General features: G+C 41.6%; 1 protein-coding gene across 3 annotated transcripts in view; it reads left to right on the top strand.

Moving 5' to 3' along the window:
• PRKAG2 (protein kinase AMP-activated non-catalytic subunit gamma 2) overlaps positions 1-19,568 on the top strand; it is a 405,892-nt gene that overhangs the window by 345,476 nt on the left and 40,848 nt on the right. For 2 of the 3 annotated variants that reach the window (XM_023727952.1, XM_004372778.2), the window contains exon 6: positions 5,276-5,385. In XM_023727952.1, the coding sequence (XP_023583720.1) occupies positions 5,276-5,385 (110 nt within the window). The remainder of the gene's footprint in view (positions 1-5,275; positions 5,386-19,568) is intronic. The other variant, XM_023727953.1, reaches the window with a different exon arrangement.

Raw genomic sequence — 19,568 nt, 5'->3', positions numbered from 1 at the left:
AAAACAAAACAGCAATAATAACCACCTTCAGAGAAAAAAAGAAAAAATCCAGAGTCACTACAATGTGTTATGTAGTTTTACATTGTCTAGTTTTCAACAACAACAACAAAAAAAATGAAACATGCAAAGAAACAGGAAAGAGTGGTCCATACTCAGGGAAAAAAGCAGTTAGTAGAAACTGTCTCTCAGTGGGGTCATATGTTCAGTGTAATAAAGTCTTCAAAGCAGCCATTATAAATTTCAAAGAATTAAGAAAGTCATGTTTAAAGAATTAAAGGAAATTAATAGCAGTTACTCAACAAATACTGAATCTCGATAAAGAAAGAGAAACTAAAAAAGAACCAAGTGTAAATTATGGAATTGAAAAGTACAATACAAGTGAAAAATTCACTAGATGAGTTCAATAGCAGACTTGAGATAGTAGAAAATCAGTGAACTTGTAGATAAATATCTAGAAGAAGGATCAGTATCCAGCCTGAAGGGTAGAGAGAAAAAAAGATTAAAGAAAAATGAACATTGCCTTATGGACTTTTGGGCCAACATCAAGCATATCAATGTACATGTAATGGGTATCCCAGAAGGAAAGGGGAGAGAGAGAGACAGAGAAAAATATTTGAAGAAATAATGGCCAAAAACTTCCCAAATTTGATGGAAAATGTTAACCTGCATAAAAAGAAGCTCAACAAAGAGATCCACACTTAGACACATCACAGCCAAACTGTTGACAGACAAAGAAAATCTTGAAAGCAGCAAGAGAAAATCTATTCATCATGTACAGGGAAACAACAATACAGTTAACACCTGACATCAGAAATAATGGAGGCCAGGAGGTAATAGAATGACATATTCAAAGTGCTGGAAGAAAATACCTGTCAGCCAAGAATTCTATAGCCAGCAAAAGCATCCTTAAAAAATGGAGGTTAAATAAAAACATTCCCAATATATCAAAGATAGAGAATTCATTGCTAGCAGTTTTGTCTTACGAGAAATATTATAGGAAGTCCATCAGGCTGAAAAGGAAACCAGACAGTAACTAGAATCCACAGGAAGAAGTGATAAGCACTGATAATGGTAAATACATGTGTAAACATTAAAGACGATATAAATGTGTATTTTCTCATTTTTATAAGATGTAAGAGTATATAAAATGAAATTATAAAACTGTATCATTGCCTTTATAACATATATTAATGTAATATAACAATAATATCACACAACAAGGGGGAGGAAATGGCACTATATTAGAGCAGAGTTGCAGTATTTTATTGGGCTTAAGGCATTGTTAACTCAAAGCAGATTGTGATAAGCTAAGATGCATACTCTAACTCCTAGAACAAACCAGTAAGAAAATAACATTAAAAAAATAGTTTAAAAGATCAACAAAAGGTATCAAAGGGACACACAGGAGCCAACTGAAAGAGCTCCTGATGGCTGGCAAGAGCTGGAACAATGTGAGCAACAAAACAAATTGGCAGTGGATTATAACCCGGGGTATCAAATAAACATATGAGTTCATACTGATATAAATAAATGATTGAATAAGCAAGTAGACAACTCTCCTGTACAGAAGAATTCCAAATAATATATGTAGATATTGTCCCCTCGAGGAGGTGAAACATAACTCTCCACTCCTCAAGTGTGGGCTTTGCATAGTGACTACCTTCTAAAGAGTACTGTATTAAAAGGAAGGAAAAAGAGTAAGTTTACAAACACAACCTCTGCCAAGTAGTCAGGGTTAGTATCACCAGTGATGAGTCATGTTGATAGTATGTGTCCTTGATATGATGTGATGAGAAGGGCAGTTTACTTCTGTGGTCTTCCTCCCCAAAATCCACAACTGCAGTCTAATCAGAGAAAACATCAGACAAACCCAAAGAGAGGGATATTCTACAAAATACCCAGCCAGTACTCCTCAAAACCATCAAGGTCCCTCACAAAACTGTGACCCTTGAACGCACTCTTAACCCAGAACTGAAACCATTCCCAAAGCCCACCCTTCATACAAAGATTAGACAAGATTATAAAAAAAAAATAATACACGTGAGGAATGTGCCTCTGAGTTCAGTCAGATGTACGAGACCAAGTGGGCAGCTCCTGTCCAAAAACAGGATGAGAAGGAAGGGAGGGAGAGGAACTGGTCGAATGGACACAGGGAACTCGGGGTAGAAAGGGGAAGTATGCTGTCACATTGTGGAGATTGCAGCTAATGTCACAAAACAATATGTGAATAAATTTTTGAATGAGAAATTAACTTGGGCTGTAAACTTGCACCTAATGCATGATAAAAGAATTTTTAAAAAATGCTTATGGAAACCATACTCACTGGATCCATTGAGACTAGAGGAAACCCCAGATCTAATGCCAGAAATAATCTTTAAACCATGAACCAAAACTATCCCACGAAGTCATCATTAAACAGTTTAACCGGATTAATAATGTTTGCCTCAGGCATAGTGCTCTTGTAAAGAATTATCTATATGAGTGGAAACTGACAACAGTCAATTTAAAGCACAGATGAGAACTTTAAGGGGCAGAGAGCCTAAATTAATGGTGATGAAACAGTATGGGTAGAGATGGTCAACAAAAAACTATCAGGGTCATCAGAAACAAGGAGAATCTTGTCACAGCCAAGAGGAGCCTAAGAACACATGGCACATGTGATGTGGTGTCCTGGGATGGCATCTGGAACAGAAAAACGGCAGGAGGTAAAAACTAAGGAAATCCTAATAAGCTACAGACGTTAGTTAGTAATAGTGTGTCAATGTTAGTTCATTAGTTGTGACAAATGTACCACAGTAATGTAAGATGTTAACGTTATATATAAGAACTCTGTACCATGTTCACAATTTTCACAGAAATCTAAAACTATTCTTAAATAAAATGTTTTTAAAAATATTTTTAATAACCAATGGAACAGTTTAAGATGGTACACTATATAAGCATGTTTAACACAAAACTTGCAGAGTTTTAAAAATTCTAAAAGTTGTAACATTTCTACTTTGTAGTATTTTAAATTTGTATTTCAGATATTTATGTGGCGAAATCAACATCTATAATATGTATATTCCTTTTATGAAAAGTCTTGATTTAGATAATGAACAGAGTATTCTGTTTTAAGGTTTCCTTTCTGAGAGATGGATTGTTACATTTATTATGATTAGTTTCCCTTTTGATCTTATTCAGTTGAATTTTAGATATGTAGACTTAGCAGACAATCTTAAATATTAGTTAAACTTACGTTTGACAGCAATGATCTTTGAAGTTTCCATTGAATAGGCTACAAAGAAAGTACAAATTTCACAGTATAATATACCCTGTCTTTAGCAGTGAGGGAGCAGTGATAGCAGAGAGGGATTTCTGTGCTGGATTTCCGTTCTGCCCTAACCCCCCTGTATTTTCTGACTGGTAAATGTTTCGAGAAACGTGGAAGCACACTGACTTACATTTCATCCATCCATTAATTCATTTATTGATGACCAGTTATTCTTGCTTATAAATTCCATACTTCTTCTTTGGTATTTATGACAGTATAATAATATTTAATGTCTCTCTCCATGAATTTGTTGTGTCTGCAAGGCAGGAATCATTTTTGTCTTTCATTTCCGTTTCCCAAGCATCTAGAGCAGTGGACGGTATTTGCAGCAGATGCTGTTGGTGCCCCACCACATCTTTTGGCCGACCCCAGGTCCTCGTATTTCAACAGCCCCCTTTGTCTTTGCCTGAGAAGAGGGGGCATTCTTTGGCAGCTGGGCCTGGGGGCCAAATGCATGGAGCAGGGCAGAAATGCCAGTTAATGCCCCAGTAATGACCCTTGACCAAAAAGAGGCCACAGTGGGTAGATGGTTATCCCAGCTTCTGGGGCCTTACAGTGAGCCAGTGCTGAGGTCTGCATCACAGCTTCTCAGGGGACCCCAGCAGGTTCTACCTGAGCTGCACAACACGGGGACCTGCTTACTGACATAGCCTTTGACTTTCTCCCTCCCTGCCTCATTTCTCCTGGTCAGCTCTGGGAGGAGCCTGCATTAAGGCAAGCAATAAATATTTACTGACTGAATTAATCAGTAAGATTCTGTTCGTTCAAAGAAATTATCACCCAGGTTTCAAAACACAGGCCCAGATGGCTTCCTCAGTGAAATCTACCAAATATTTAAGGAAGAAATAAATACCAATCCTGTACGAACTGTCTCATAAATAAAAGACTACCCAACTCAATTTATGAAACCAGCATTACCTTGATACTAAAACCAAAGGCATTACAAGAAAACTACAGACCAATATCCCTCATAAACACAGACACAAAAATCCTTAACAAAATTAAGTTTTCCAATCTATGACCACAGTATATTTTTCCATTTATTTGGGTATTTGATTTCTTTTCATTAGTATTTTACAGGTTTTTTTTTTTCCTTTTTTTTCCCCCTTTTTTTTATTGTACTTTAGGTGAAGGTTTACAGAACAAGTAGTTTCTCATTAAACAGTCAGTATGCGTATTGTTTTATGACATTGGTTAACAACCCCACAACATGTCAACACTCTCCCTTCTCAACTCTTTTTTTTTGGTGAAAATATACATAACCAAAGATACGCCATTTCAAAAATTTCTACGTGCACAATTCAGTGACATCGATTACGTTCTTCCAGTTGTGCTGCTATTCTCACTTTAAATAAAGGTTTACAGAACAAAATTGTCTCATTAAACAGTACACATGTTGCCCTATGACAATGGTTAACAACCCCATGACATGTCCACACTGTCCTTAGTATCTTACAGTTTTCAGCAGAAAAATCTTAAACATATTTTGTTACACTTATTCCTAGTATTTTATGTATTTTGGTGTTATTTTAAATGATACCTTTAAAAAATAATTTTCTGTTCATGGCTAATCTATAAAACAGTAGAATTTTTTGTATAACCTTGTATCTTGTGATCTTGCTAAACTCATTTTTTTAGATGTAGGAACTTTTTTGTAGATTCTTCGGCATCTTCTACACAGAAAATTATACCATTTATAAATAGAGGCAGTTTGTTTTTTCCTTTCCAATCTGTGTGCATTTCATTTTTGTGCTTGCCTTATTGCACTGACTGGGACCTCCAGTGGAATATTGAATAGAATTGGTGAGAGCAGAATCCTTGCCTTGTCAGTCTTACAAGGAAAACACTTGTCTTTCACCATTAAATACGATGTTAATGGGAGATTTTTTGGTACATACCCTTTATCAGATTGAGGAACTTCTTTATTATTACTGATTTCTCCCCTTTTTTCCCCCCTTTTAGCAGTAGAAGACTCTGAAAGTGGTGTTTACATGCGATTCATGAGGTCACACAAGTGTTATGACATTGTTCCAACCAGTTCAAAGCTTGTTGTCTTTGATACTACATTACAAGTGAGTATACCCAGTTTTCAGAATTTTTTTGGTTGACTGCTCTATAACGTGATTTAAGTCTAACAATGCTAAACCAAAACCATCCCAAACCTATTGCCACTGGGCCAATTCCAACTCATAGTGACCTTATAGGACAGAGTAGAACTGCCCCATAGGGTTTCCAAGGCTATAATCTTTACAGAAGCAGATTTCCACATCTTTCTCCCACGGAGCCACTGGTGGGTTTGAACCACCTGCCTTTCAGTTAGCAGCCTAACACTTAACCACTGCGCCAGCAAGGCTCCTTTTCTAACAATGCTAAAAAAAAAAAAACACCATTGCCATCAAGTTGATTCCGATTCATGCTAGCAGACATTTGTTGAGTCCTTACCACATAATGAGGGACTCTGCTAAGGTCTTTTCTGAATTCTCAATCTTCAAACGTTACAAGAAACGTTTACTGTTACTGTCCGCATTCTACAGATAAGGAAACTCCAAAATTCTAGAGTTTATGAACTTAAACAAGTCCACAGAGCTAGTGAGTGATGCGTTTGGAATTTGAACACAGCTTTGGCTGATGTATGTTAGAGCCTGAGCTGTTAACCAAACTTGAAATAATATTGGTTAAAAAGAAAATTAATAAGGTGGATTATCTCTTGAGAGAGAAATTTATTGAGCTCTTTAGCAGAAAATTTGAACCTGGTATGGTATTAAAATTGTGCTTATTGTAGCTCATGTTGTACCAGTGTGGCACAATCATATATGTAAAATCCTAAATACATGATGAATTTACATTCTGTGTAATAATATTGTGTGTATTTATACAAGTATGCATACGTTTCCATGCAGTGTATAGTGTTTTCATATATAAATTATATATGATATATATAAATCCTAGTAGGATTGTCTTAATTGAGTTCCCCAGAAGTAGACTCTGAGCCAGGAATTGATGGACAGGTGGTTTATTAAGGATGTGTTCCCAGGAAAACCTCTAAGGAAGTGGGGAAAAACAGGGAAGGGGGAGCAGCTGAGTAAGGCTGTGCTTTCAAGCAAAGTCCTGCAGAGGGTGACTTACCTGACCCCACCACATGCCTCAGAGACTCTGCAGTGTGAGGGACGCAAGGGAGTTTATCCTGGCCTTTGCAGTGAGGGGCTGGCCTTTGATACCTGTGCATTAGCTGATTCATCAAGGGCCTTCCTGGGAGAGGCGCTCTTGGCCTTTCCAGCTCTGCCCTGCTCCGCCCCATCCCCTTGGGCCCTTTCTGGGAGCCTCTCCCCTGCTTAGCTGCCAGTGGCTCACCCTGCAGCTCTTCCTCAGGGGACTCCCTCATGCTCCTGCATTCAGGGTCTACTGCACAGGGCCTACAGGAAAACAAAAATGGCTTTGTTTTTGTTTAATTTCATCTTCCAACTGTTTCTTGTTAGCGTAGAGAAATACATGGGATGTTTGTAAATGAACCTTTTATCCCATGCCTTTGTAAATTCACTTTGGACTGAGTAACCAAGGAACTCCTGATTCTTTGACACAAAGAGGACAGGGAAGCATCCAGATACAGAATTAGAGTAGGGAAAATGGTTGGCAGGAGTTTTAGGAAATAAGTTTCTGCAATTGTAACTGCTGGTTTCAGTAGTAAAATAACTAGAAGTTCTAGTCCTCAGATCAAGGAACTGCCAGCCCCGCCCGTCTCACCCTCACTCCTACTCCCTGTAATACTTTTTCAGGTATTAGAATATTCAAGTAGACCTCCTAACCATTGATATTTCTACTAACAAAACCATAACAGCTCATATGACCTATGTTTGCTTTGACTTTTACTCAACTTTTCCCTTTCCATGTAATCGGCTTTCTTTTGAATTTAGAATTTAGTCAAAGTGAGTAATATGTAAAAAATGTGCTGCTGTATGGACCTTCAGAGGTCTCTAATCCAGTAAGTCATTTATGAATCAACAGAAACTGTGCATACATCATCACTTGGAAGTCATTTATTCTCTGAGGTTTCGAGCTTTGAAGGAGCTACAATTTATTCCCATGGAAATAAGGGGATGAGGGCGTTACTTGGCATTGGTTTAAGCAAAGTGAAAGATGTATTTAAAAAGGTATAATTTAGAACATTAGCTGGATCCAAACTTCATTAGCAGCCATTTTTACATCCTCGAGAGCAGAGAGCAAGCAAACGGAAAATAATACAGGGCTAGCAGAGTACCAGACTCACTGAACGTCCATCCAAAAGACTGGCTTACACATATAATGGGATACTATGTAGCCATTGGGGCCCCGGTGGCACAATGGTTAAGAGCTCAGCTGCTAACCAAAAGTTCTGCTCTGTCCTATAGGGTCGCTGTGAGTCAAAATTGACTCGACGGCAACAGGTTTGGGTTGTTTTGTTGTTGTTGTTGTAGCTATTAATAATGAAAAATTGTATGTGTCTAGAATATATTTACTATTAAGTGAAAACAATAAGTTACAGAACACTACGTGTATTATGACCTAGTTATTCTGAGGGTAAGGATATTCGAGCTAGACCTCTGGTCTTGTTATGTGAACTCTGGTCTAGGAAACAATTTCAGCCATTTGCAAGCAGACTGTAAAAGAGGTCCACAGACAGAAATGGGAGACCAGTCCAGATCCACAAGAAGAGCAAGTGTGAGAGGCTGTGCTGCCAGAGTGAGAGACTACGGTTGTGGACACAGCTTTTCAGTTTCCAACCCAGTCTCTGGGAGGCTGGGTCAAACTGCTACAGCTGTTGTTGTTGTTGCTAGGTACCATCGGGTCAGTTCCAACTCATAGCGACCCTATGTACAGCAGAACCAAACACTATCCAGTCCTGCACCATGCTCACAATCATAGAGCCAATCCTTGCAGCCATTGCGTCAGTCCATCTTTTTGAGGGTCTTCATCTTTTTCGCTGACCCTCTACCTTACCAAGCATGATGTCCTTCTCCAGGGACTGGTCCCCCCTAATAGCATGTCCAAAGTACATGAGACAAAGTCTCACCATCCTCGCTTCCAAGACACACTTGTTTGTTCTTCTGGCAGTCCGTGGTATATTCAGTATTCTTCACCAACACCATAATTGAAAGGCATCAATTCTTCTTCTGTCTTCCTTGTTTGTTGTCTAGCTTTTGCATGCATATGAGGCTATTGAAAGTATCATGGCTTGTGTCAGGCACACCTTAGTCCTCAGAGTGACATTTTTACTTTTTGACACTTTAAAGAGATCCTTTGCAACAGATTTGCCCAATACAATACATCGTTTGAGTTCTTGACTGCTGCTTTCTTGGGCATTGATTGTGGATCCAGGTAAAATGAAATCCTTGACAACTTCAGTCTTTTCTCCGTTTATCATGATGTTGCTTATTGGTCCTGTTGTGAGGATTTTTGTTTTCTTTATGTTGAGGTGTAAGCTATACTGAAGGCTGTAGTCTTTGATCTTCATCAGTAAGTGCTTCAAGTCCTCTTTGCTTTCAGCAAGCAAAGTTGTGTCATCTGCATAATGCAGGTTGTTAATGAGTCTCCCTCCAGTCTTGATGCTGTGTTTTTCATATAGTCCAGCTTGTTGGATTATTTGCTCGCGTACAGATTGAATAAGTATGGTGAAAGGATACAACCCTGATGTACACCTTTCCTGATTTTAAACCATGCAGTATCCCTTGTTCTGTTTGAATGACTGCTTCTTGGTCTATGTACAGATTCCGCATAAGTACAATTAAGTGTTCTGGAATTCCCGTTCTTTGCAATGTTACCCATAATTTGTCGTGATCCATACAGTCGAATGCCTTTGCATAGTCAATAAAACACAGGTAAACATCTTTCTGGTATTCTCTGCTTTCAGCCATGATCCATCGAACATCAGCAATGATGTCCCTCATTCCATATCGTCTTCTGAATCTGGCTTTAATTTCTGGCAGTTCCCTGTCGATGTACTGCTGCAGCCATTTTTGAGTTATCTTCAGCTAAATTTTACTTGTGTGTGTTATTAATGATATTGTTTGATAGTTTGTACACTCTTGTTGGATCACCTTGCTTTGGAAGGGACACAGATAATGGATCTCTTCCAGTCAGTTTGCCAGGCAGCTGTCTTCCAAATTTCTTGGCGTAGACGAATGAGCACCTCCAGCGCTGCATCTGTTTGTTGAAACATCTCAGTTGGTATTTCATCAATTCCTGGAGCCTTGTTTTTCGCCAATGCCTTCAGTGCAGCGTTCATGGAACCTGCTACAGCTAGGTTCCATGAAATCACCCTGGGTTTAATACTCCCTCTTTCTACTGGTTGTTAACACCTAACAACCAGTGTAGATCTGTGCTCTGGCTGTCTCTCAGTCCTGATAAAGTACAACTTGAAGTGCTGCCCCAGGATATTTTCCTACATGACTGTCCAGTCAAGCCAGCCTGCCGTGTAGACCTGTCTGTAGACCAAGCCCACGATTTTCCCCCTCAGTCAGTTGTCGTAAGGATCTCCCCCATGAGACCGTCAGTGTGGACCGAGATGCAGGAGGCAGTGCTGCAGGCGTCATGTCAGGAGTTCAAGTCATCTGCTAAGGCAGCTTAGTAGTACTTGCCAGAACCTGGTCTCACTCCATCTCACACAGCGTCTCCACTTGACAAGGGAGGGCTGCTGTGCATGCCCAGAACTGTGGCTTAGGACAGAGGCTCTGGGAGCACAGTTATGCAGCACACCCTGGTCAGGGGTTCAGTCTGTGGATTGGCCTTGGTAAGTCAGGAGTTGTTTTTCAAAAAGGAAATAATTATCTACTGAAGAGGGTGTGGATTTTTTTCCAAAACCCTAGAGATTTGCCCATGAATCTCCTGTGAGTACTTGGCAGAGGCTTCTCACAGCATCCCTTTGCTTCAGCTATTCATAGGTTGCTGGGTGAGAGGCCCAAGTGGAAGCATCCTGGGCTTGCTGCAGAGCCTTCTTTTGCTCCAGTCCCGTCTGGGAACAGTCAGCCTTTACAGGTTACTCAGTAAACATGTCAAAGGAGCACACTCAGAAGTGGTGCCTGTTGCCTTCAGAGCCTTTCTGATCATCGTGGATGTTCGGTGGTAGACAGTGCAACAACTTGAATTTCGCCTTGGAGGGGTCATCTCAAATGCTCCAGCCGTCACCATCCCCCACCTGGAAACCTCACTGCCATGTCAGGCCCCTGGATTTTTGTGGGATTTATCCCCCACCCCCATCTAAAATATTTCTTACTTCCTGCTCATCAGATCCAGTCAGCACAATGCCATCAATGTAGTGGAGCAGTGAGGATGTTTTGTGGAATGTCAAGATGATCAGCGTCTCTGCAGACTATATTAAGACAGAGAGCAAGAGCACTGACATCAGCCTTGCAGACTGCTTGTAGGGGTCCTTGTAGATTGGTATGGGAAAAAAAGAACTTGTCAGGGCAGTAGCTGCATACCAGATACCAGGAGCTGTTAGATTTGCTCTTGTTAATATACTACATCTGGAAGTTAGTCACCACATGACTAAGTTTACAGTGATCTATACTCACTTTCCCAGATGTAGTCATTGAATTTACAGGCCACACAGGCTGGTTAGGTGGGAATGTGATAGGTACACTGCACCTGGATCTTTCACATCTTTTGGCAGTCCACTAATCTCTGCACTCCCCCCGCCACTCTACCTCATCCATTTGCTTTGCTAACCTAGTAAGAAGAGGAAGTTCCGAAGGCTTCCTGTTTATCCCTTCCCACCATAATGTCCCTTGCTCTGGATTGGAGGGCCAGTGTGGGGATTCTGCCCATGGTCAGTTGTATCTTTCCCCACTATAAATTCAGAAACTGGGGAAATACTGAGTTCCATGTGATTGAACTTGGGCTAAGATTCCATCTATCCCCTGCTGACCATAGCCCCCGCTCTAATTAATGGACCACAGTGGCATTTTGAGTTCCTAGGAATTAGTGTCAGTTCAGAGCCAGTGTCTAGTAATCCCTGAAAGGGCTGACTTCCCTTTCCCTAGGGTATAGTCACACTAGTAAATGACTGCAAATGCAGTTGGGAAAGGCTTGGAGGAAGATTAACAGTATATACGGTGCTGCAGGCTATGTCTTCAAGCGACCCAGCCTCCCCTTCAATCCAGGGACTCTGAGTCTGTGAACTGGCTTAGGTCTGGAAACTGGGTGAAGGACATGACTCTATTGTGATGCTTCAGTCAGGCTGGTGGCTTAGACCTTTTCTTATTATTATAGATTAAGTGACATTTCAGAAGGCTGTTGTATTTGTTTTATTCCTGGTGCCCTGTAATCTGTCAGCCACCACCAAAGATCCCTGTGGGTCAAAACATTCTGATCACCATGACTTCCCAGTTGCCCTTTACAGAAGTGTGCCTGCCTTGTCTTTAATGGTTAAGCACTACCACGTGCCTTCCGCTGCAGAACCACATTGAAATCAGGGGTCCATCTCTGTGGTGGTGTTTCCTGCCATTGGATCTGCCTGCAGAGCACAGCCAACATGAGCTTACCAAGGTTGGAGGTACTCCCCTCATTAATGTATTTCTCAATGACCTGGCAAAGAACATGTCCTCAGGGCCCTCTCAGGGAATGGAGTTGGGAGTTGAGTTGTGTCATCACACATGATAAATCTGCGCCAGCATTCCTGTCTCCCTATGTCTGTTGTCCTCTCTTTCGTTATGTATCGCTCTGGTGTCATGGATTGAATTATGTCCCCCAAAAAATGTGTGTATCAATTTGGCTGGGCCATGATTCCTGGCATTGTGTGATTTTCCTATATGTTTTAATCCTGCCTCTATGATGTTAATGAGGGAGGATGGGTGGCAGTTGTGTTAGTAAGGCAGGACTCAGTCTACAAGATTGGATTGCGTCCTGAGGTGATCTCTTGAGATACAAAAGACAGGAGTGAGCGGGGGGCAGGGAACGACGACACCTCATACCATCAAGAAAGCAGTGCTGGGAGCAGAGCGTGTCCTTTGGACCGGGGTCCCTGCGCCGAGAAGCTCCTCATCTGGGGGAACACTGATGAGAAGGCCAAGAGAGAGAAAAAGCCTTCCCCTGGAGCTGACACCCTGAATTTGGACTTTTAGCCTACTTTACTGTAAGGAAATAAACTTCTCTTCGTTAAAACCATCCACTTGTGGTATTTCTGTTATGGCAGCACTAAATGACTAAGACATCTGGCATCTCAACCTCAGTAAACATGGAGTCAGTGCTCTGTGTCTCAGTCAAACAAGCCACTGCCAGCTGCACCACTAGCACATTACCTTTACAATACCACTGCGCCACCAGGGCTCCCCTAAATCAGTAAGTTCTACCAAATCACAGTCCTTCTTCCTTGGTTTAACATTTTTAGAACCTATTCCCACACATACTCCCCAGATGTCTGCAAATATAAAATAGCAGAATCTTACCATTCTTTCAGTGCATAAGCTATTTCCTCCTCTGGAGCATGCTGAAATCTGTCCCTAGCCCTGATTAGTTCTAGTGGCAACAAGGGGTGGTTGTGGTTGTCTTGAGGAGAATGAGTATCCTCCTGCAAGGCATCTGCCCCAGGTAAGCTTATTACTGAGCTTTCAAGCAAAGGAGGGTTGTTCTCACACCTTGGAGGGCCAACCATTTCCACTGCCAAGAGAGGCTCAGAGTAACTCAGGGATTGAGGAATCTCAGTTTTGTCTTGAGTCCAACCAAATATCCCCATTCCAGGTTTCAAGGTCCCACTTCTTCCAAATTAATGCCCCAACTTCTATACGGAGACTTGGTGAGGCTGTGAATTCAACCAGTGTAATAATTCTGCATATTGCAGAATTAAATTTTGTGTTTGATTTTGGAAATATTCTCCCTGTAGCTACAAGAAGAGATTGTTTTACAGCTGCCATAAGACACTTGGATCCACCCATGATTTGAGTTGAGAGTTCAGACCCATGCTTGTTGCTTCCTCTCTAGAAGCGCTCCTTTGCACTAATGAGACTCCATCCCACACCGCAGTCCTTGTGGTCATCATTACTGCTGGAACCAGTAGGTGCAGCAGCCACGTTGGCCCCCAGGGCACCTGTGCAGTGGGGGTTTTGTCATTCAGTCACAGGTAATGATTTGTTTTGTCATGATGCCACTGCTTGCCTGGGGTGACTAGAGTCCAATTTCCATTGACAAGAACCTCACCAATGTGCTTAGGCCCAAGGGCTTGCCCTAACAGGTCCTTCCTGGAGATCTGTTCCTGGAGCCACTCCTGGCATCAACGTCTTTATCAGTCAGTTGTCCAGTCAGGAGACAGAAACCGCAGAAGTAATAGGAACAGAAATTTAATACAGACAGATGTTAATTGAATATAAATTTAACTATATAACTAAAAGGGTAAATAAAGACCTCTAAAGCAGTAATTCTCAAAGTGTGGTTCCTGGATCAGCAGCTTCAACCTAACCTAGGAATTTAATGGGAAATGCAAATTATCAGGCACTACCTCAGACCTCCTGAGTCAGAAACTCAGAGTGAGGCCCAGGGATCTGTGTTTTACCAGGTCCTCTGAGTGATTCTGATGCATGCAAAAGGTTGAGAACCAGTGTATCATGGAGGCCAACTCAGACCCCTGAGGGGATGTGCTGCTTGGCTGGTGCTGTGTCTCTGCACATAATAGAAAAACTACAGACTGGATTCAGCTGCTGCTATGGGAAGGAAGCAGGGGCCCAGTTACAAAAGCAATGCTAACATGAAGTTCATGGGAATAGCAAGCAGACAGGAAGCCAACAGGTAGCAAACAGGAAGAAGTATGTCCTTTCCTCTTAACTCTGCTTTGCAGTCTCATCCTAGACTCCTTCTTTGTCAGAGCCTAATACAGAGCCAGCTGGCAAAGCAGAAATGGGGTTTGCAGAGTCCCAGCATTACAAAGCAGAGCATAGAAAGGTGGGCTTGGAGCTGAGGGACAGTGACTGGTACAGTAGAGAGGGAAGACACTTCCCATCCCCTTCCAAATACGACCAAGTAGTGCAGAGAAAAATAGATACGATTTAGTGACTTCTGATTCTAAAAGATGACACCTCAGAGTTATGAGAGGCTCAAAAATATATTTCATAATGGAACCATCACTTCCTAGGATTGGGGGGAAAAATTAATAAAGGAACTTAGAAAAGACATTGCCAGAGTGTTGAGAATAGGTCAGGATGCCTGAAGACTACAGGTAAAAGGAAGGAAAAAATAGATTCTTCAGGTAACAGTGTGAGGAATGTGCTGTCTCCCAGATAAGATTTTTGAGTGAATTACTAATAAAAAATAAAAAGAAGTAATAATCTCTAGGAACCTGTCTTGAATTGACAAAAACAAATCATGGGAAATGAACCCAATTTCCATTTTTGACTGTTAAATAGATGTGGTAATACCATTTACGGACAGGCCGATCTGAATGTCAGCGAGACACTTGACAGTTTTGCAAGATGTCCTACTGGATAAGATGTAAAGTATAGTTCGACAGCCCAGTGAGTGACTTAATGAATGGTTGTAGGAGCTTAGAAGAGTGTTGATTAAATCCCAGTCAACCTGGAGCAAGGATTCTAGTTGGATATCTCTTGTGGGCCATTTCAGAATTCTCTCAGAGCACTTGTTACTCTAGCCAGTACTCACTCCGTGTGAGTGTGGCCAGACAGGACTTGACCTTTGCACTACACAAGGGGCACAGTGAGCAAATTTCAACTTCGTTGCTAACTGCATGATAAGGATTAGCATGAATCCAGTCTCCAAAGTGTGGAAAGGGGTCCAGTCCTCAGCTTCCCACTTCTCCATCCTCCATCCTCTTTGCCAGCTGCTCACACAGCACATTTCTTTCTCCAACCCTAGCTGGTTCAGAGCTCACAAGTAGATGGACACCATCTTTCAGACCAGCTGCCCCATGCAGCATTTCTCAGACTCCAGCTACCCAGAGCTAGATCAGAGCTCACACGTTAGAAGGACACCTTTCAGAATGCCAAACAAGCAGATGGCAGCCCCTGCTGGCTCTCACTGCCCTTGTGGGTTTGTTAATTTGCTGGAACAACTCAGCATTACAGCTACAAATTTATTACAATCAAAAGGATACAAAACAAAGAGACATAAGGTGAGGTCTGCGAGGGTTCCCAGTGTGGAGCTTCAATGTCCTAAAGAGAAATTCGCTATCATCCTGTGCATGGTCACCAACCAGGAAGCTCCACCTGTGCCATAAGGCTCAGGGCTCTTATCAGGCTATGATAAATTACTTCACACCTCCTGAGGCTTAGTCATCATCGGGCCCTCAAGTGGTATTGTCAGCCCCCACTCATTAGCCTCGGGTGTTAGTCCAGCTAGACCTGAGAATAAAGGCCAAATTGCTTTCTGCAAGGTGATTCCTTACCTCACACTGCAGGCCCACATGCACCTCTGGCTTCCTTAGCCACTGAAAGGCAAAAGCTTCCACCACTCACCCTCAAGGTAGACAGTCCTCAGAGGATGCAGTCTCTTTTCAACCTCCAGTAATTCTTAGAAAAATTTCCTGTGTAGTCAGACTTGTCAGATATGTTTTCAGTTCCATTTGGAGACATTCCTTCTGGAGTTGTTCATCTTCCTGCTCTCCTCTGGTCATTCTAAGTCTGCTACCATCCCAAGATTCTTCATCTGGTTGTCTAGGAACTACCTCTACCTCTCTCTTTTCTTGGAACTTCTGTTTCCAGGACACCATGATTTCTGCTTTCTTAATTTATTCCTTCTTTTGTGGGGGGAGCACATTCTCCAGTAGCTTCCCAAGAAAAGATGCATGAGAGGTAATTATTTGAAATTGTAAATATCCCTTAGACTTGATTTATAGAGTGCTTTGTATAGAATTCCATATTGGAAATCATTCTTTTGTAGAATTTTGAAGGCATCATTCCATTACTTCTAGCTACCAGTGTTACTGAACAGAAATTCATTGTTTTATTTTTTAATCTCTATCCTTTATATGTGATTTTATTTTCTCTCTGACACTTTTGAGCTTTTCTCTATTTATCTGGTGTTCTGAAATTTTGTAGTAATGTGCCTTGTGTCTTTTTTCCTTTCTGGCCCTGGGTTCTGGTGTGCCTTTTTAACCTGACATTGATGCTAAGAATACTTGTATTCTTTGATAATTTTCTTTACTAATTTTTTTTTTTTTTGGAACTCCAATTAGCAAATCCTGGACCTTCTGAATTGATTCTTTAATATTCTTGTCCTTTCTCTTTTTCTGTCTGTGGGGTAAAGAATTATGTAACTCAAGTATATTGGCCTTTGTCGTTAGTTACTAAAAGATAACTCTAAACCTTTGGCATTTCCTGAGTAATTTAGATGCCTTTACTATCTAGACCTCTAGACCACACCTGGGGGGTTGTGTTAATGGGTGGGGGCTAGTCTGACCAGAAAGATCACCACATGGCCTGTTATTAACTGTCCTCAGAGGAGGTGAGGGGGGGTACTGATCCAATCAGTCATGCTTACATAATGAAGTTAATAAAGGCTCTGGACATGGAAGCTTCATGGGCTTCCTGGTTGGGGAAAGACATCGAGGCACATGGAAGGGTTGTGTGCTCTTTGGGATATGGAAGCTCCATGCCAGGAACCCTCCTAGATCTCACTGTATGTGTCTCTTGTTTGTATGCTTTTTTGCTATGATAAAGCTTTAATCATAAATATAGCACATTCTCTGAGTTCTGTGAGTCATCCAGGAAGTTATTGAACCCAAAGGAGAAGTGGGAGCCAGCAGGTCAGAAATGAGGGAGTCCAGGGGGAATTCCTGAGCCCTGTGGCTAGCATTCTGAAGGGGTGGAAGGAAACCCCAAATTTGTAGCCAGCAGTAGTGAGGGTGTTGTGTAGACTCCCAAACTTGAGGCTAGCATCTGCCTATTTGGCAGTCTGAAGAACTATGTCCTTTTAACTTGTGAGCTCTGACCTAGCTCTGGGTGGATAGGCTCAGAGAAGGAAGTGCAGTGTGTGCAGCTGGTGTCAGAAATGAACAGAGAAGTAAAAAGTGGGAATTTGTTTATCCTCATACTGTGTCTTTATATTTTTGTTTTGGAAGATAAACAGGTATATACCACTTAACATCCACAGTACATTCTGTGAAATAGGACGTTATGTGATTTGCACGTTGTGTGAACACCATATTATATATAGGAAAGAGGTGCATAGAACAGTCACCGGTTGTGTCTGGGACTTGCGCCACAGTTGCCACTGCATTGAGGGATGACATAAAAACTTTGGCTCCGCCGCCACCCCCAGTCCTACGTGGTTGCCACCCAGTCCCAAAGAGCCAAATCCGGCCCTGCCCCCTCCTGCCAGGGCATGTACTCACCGTCCAGCCAGCTGCCTCCCAGCTGCCCATCCCTTCCTTCCTCCCTCCCTGCCTTCCCCATCTCCTCTAATGGGCTTTAAACTCTTCCAGCTCTGACCTCCCTAGCCCAGACCACTGGGAGGCTGTCACTGCGGGAAGAACTGCAGCAGGCAGGCCTAGATGTCACTCAAAGGGTGCCTCCTGGACCAAGTAGGGCAGTGGCCTCAGTGGGGCATCCCCCTCCGCAGTGCCTCTGGCAGCATATGCATGCTCCTTGCCTGAAGCAAGCATGATGGGACAGGCAGCCGTGAATGGGCCGGAGAGCTAGTGAGAGAGAGATCAGATCTCCCTACTTAGCAAAATGTGTCTACCAAGTCCTGGTCTCTGATCAGGATACACTACCACTATCAGAGTATTCAGAGCCTCAGGAGTTTGCTTATCTCAGTACTTGAGCCTATACCCAACCCCTCCCTAACACAAGGCTATTAGGTTCCACCTTCTTCCTCTTTGTTAATTCATTAGCCACTCTCTGCTTTTTGTCTTGTTGCCCTTTGGAGGTATAGGTGGCACCTAGTTCATTATATTTCTAGTTTATATTCCTTATAGTTTGGGAACACATTTTTAAGAGGAGACATTGTCAGAAATGTCTTTCTTCTGCCATTTTTAAACTTAAGGATTTACAGGGAACCAGAAGTAACAAAAGGGGGATAAATTAGGTACTTTGGGAGTAGAGGGAAAGGAAATACTGATTTTGATTGGGGAGATATGGGTAGGTTTTGTTGTGGAGTTAGAAGTTAAAGATGAATTGAATTTCAGTGTGTAGAGTTGAAGGTAAGTTCATTTGAGGTAGAGGAACATTGACAGAGAGGAGAAAATGGAAGATAACTTCAAGGAATAAGGAGTAGCTAGAGGTAAGGCAACCCTGGTGGCTCAGTGGTTAAGAGCTATGGCTGCTAACCAAAAGATCAGCAGTTCACATCCACCAGGTGCTCCTTGGAAACTGTATGGGTATAGGAAACCTGTCCTATAGGGTTGCTATGAGTTGGAATCAACTCAACCGCAACGGTTTTGGGTTTTTTTGGTCAGAGGAAAGGCTGGGGCTAGATTATGGAGGGTCTTGAATATAATTCTTAAGAATTTGGACCCTTCATTATGGACTGGAGGGTCATCAAAGGCAGGGGTGAGGTACCATCAGGTATTGTTAAATCCATTGAACAAACTTTGACGTAAAAATTTAGTAAAAAACCCAACTGAACATTTTTAAAGAGCTTTAACTTTTCATCAGCATTAATTGCAAAAGCCCACAATGAATCTATTTACAGAAAATCAGTAAAACTGTATGGGAACCAGATTCTCATTTTTTGGGACCTGAATGTTCAACTTGGAATCTCTTAGAGCAACTAAGCCCTACTTACTATTGTTAAAAATCATTTCTATGTTAAACTTTCATTTTTCATCTTTACCTAGTCAGTTACATTTGGTTGTTTGACAGCCTATTAAAAATATAATTTTTAAAATTGATAACAGTTTGAACAAATTGCATATCAATAGAAATGAAAGGAATTTTCAAAGCTTCTCAAGACCCCCAACAATTTTTTTCTTCAAATTAGAACTGTGTCAGTCCTCTTTTTTATCCTGTGTTTTGGTTCATTGGAACACTCTTAACTCAGCCTTCCCTAATGATGAACTTTCCTAGTTTTGATTACCCCTCAAACAGCTATATGTTTTTAAGAAAGAAAGTTTTAGAAGCCTTCATTATTGTGAATAATACCACAAGAAGCAACAGGCAAAATTACTGAGCTAGGGGCATTTTGAATCCTTTTTCTCTGTGGCACTGTGGGCATTTCTTGTCTGTCTTACGATTTTTTTTTTATTTTTTTATTGTACTTCACGTGAAGGCTTACAGAACAAATAGTTTCTCATGAAACAGTAGTACACATATTGTTTTATGACATTGGTTAACAACCC

This window comes from Trichechus manatus, unplaced genomic scaffold, assembly GCF_000243295.1.
Source record: "Trichechus manatus latirostris isolate Lorelei unplaced genomic scaffold, TriManLat1.0 scaffold00020, whole genome shotgun sequence".
Classification (NCBI taxonomy): Eukaryota; Metazoa; Chordata; class Mammalia; order Sirenia; family Trichechidae; genus Trichechus; species Trichechus manatus.
This window is presented reverse-complemented; position numbering and strand designations above follow the sequence as displayed.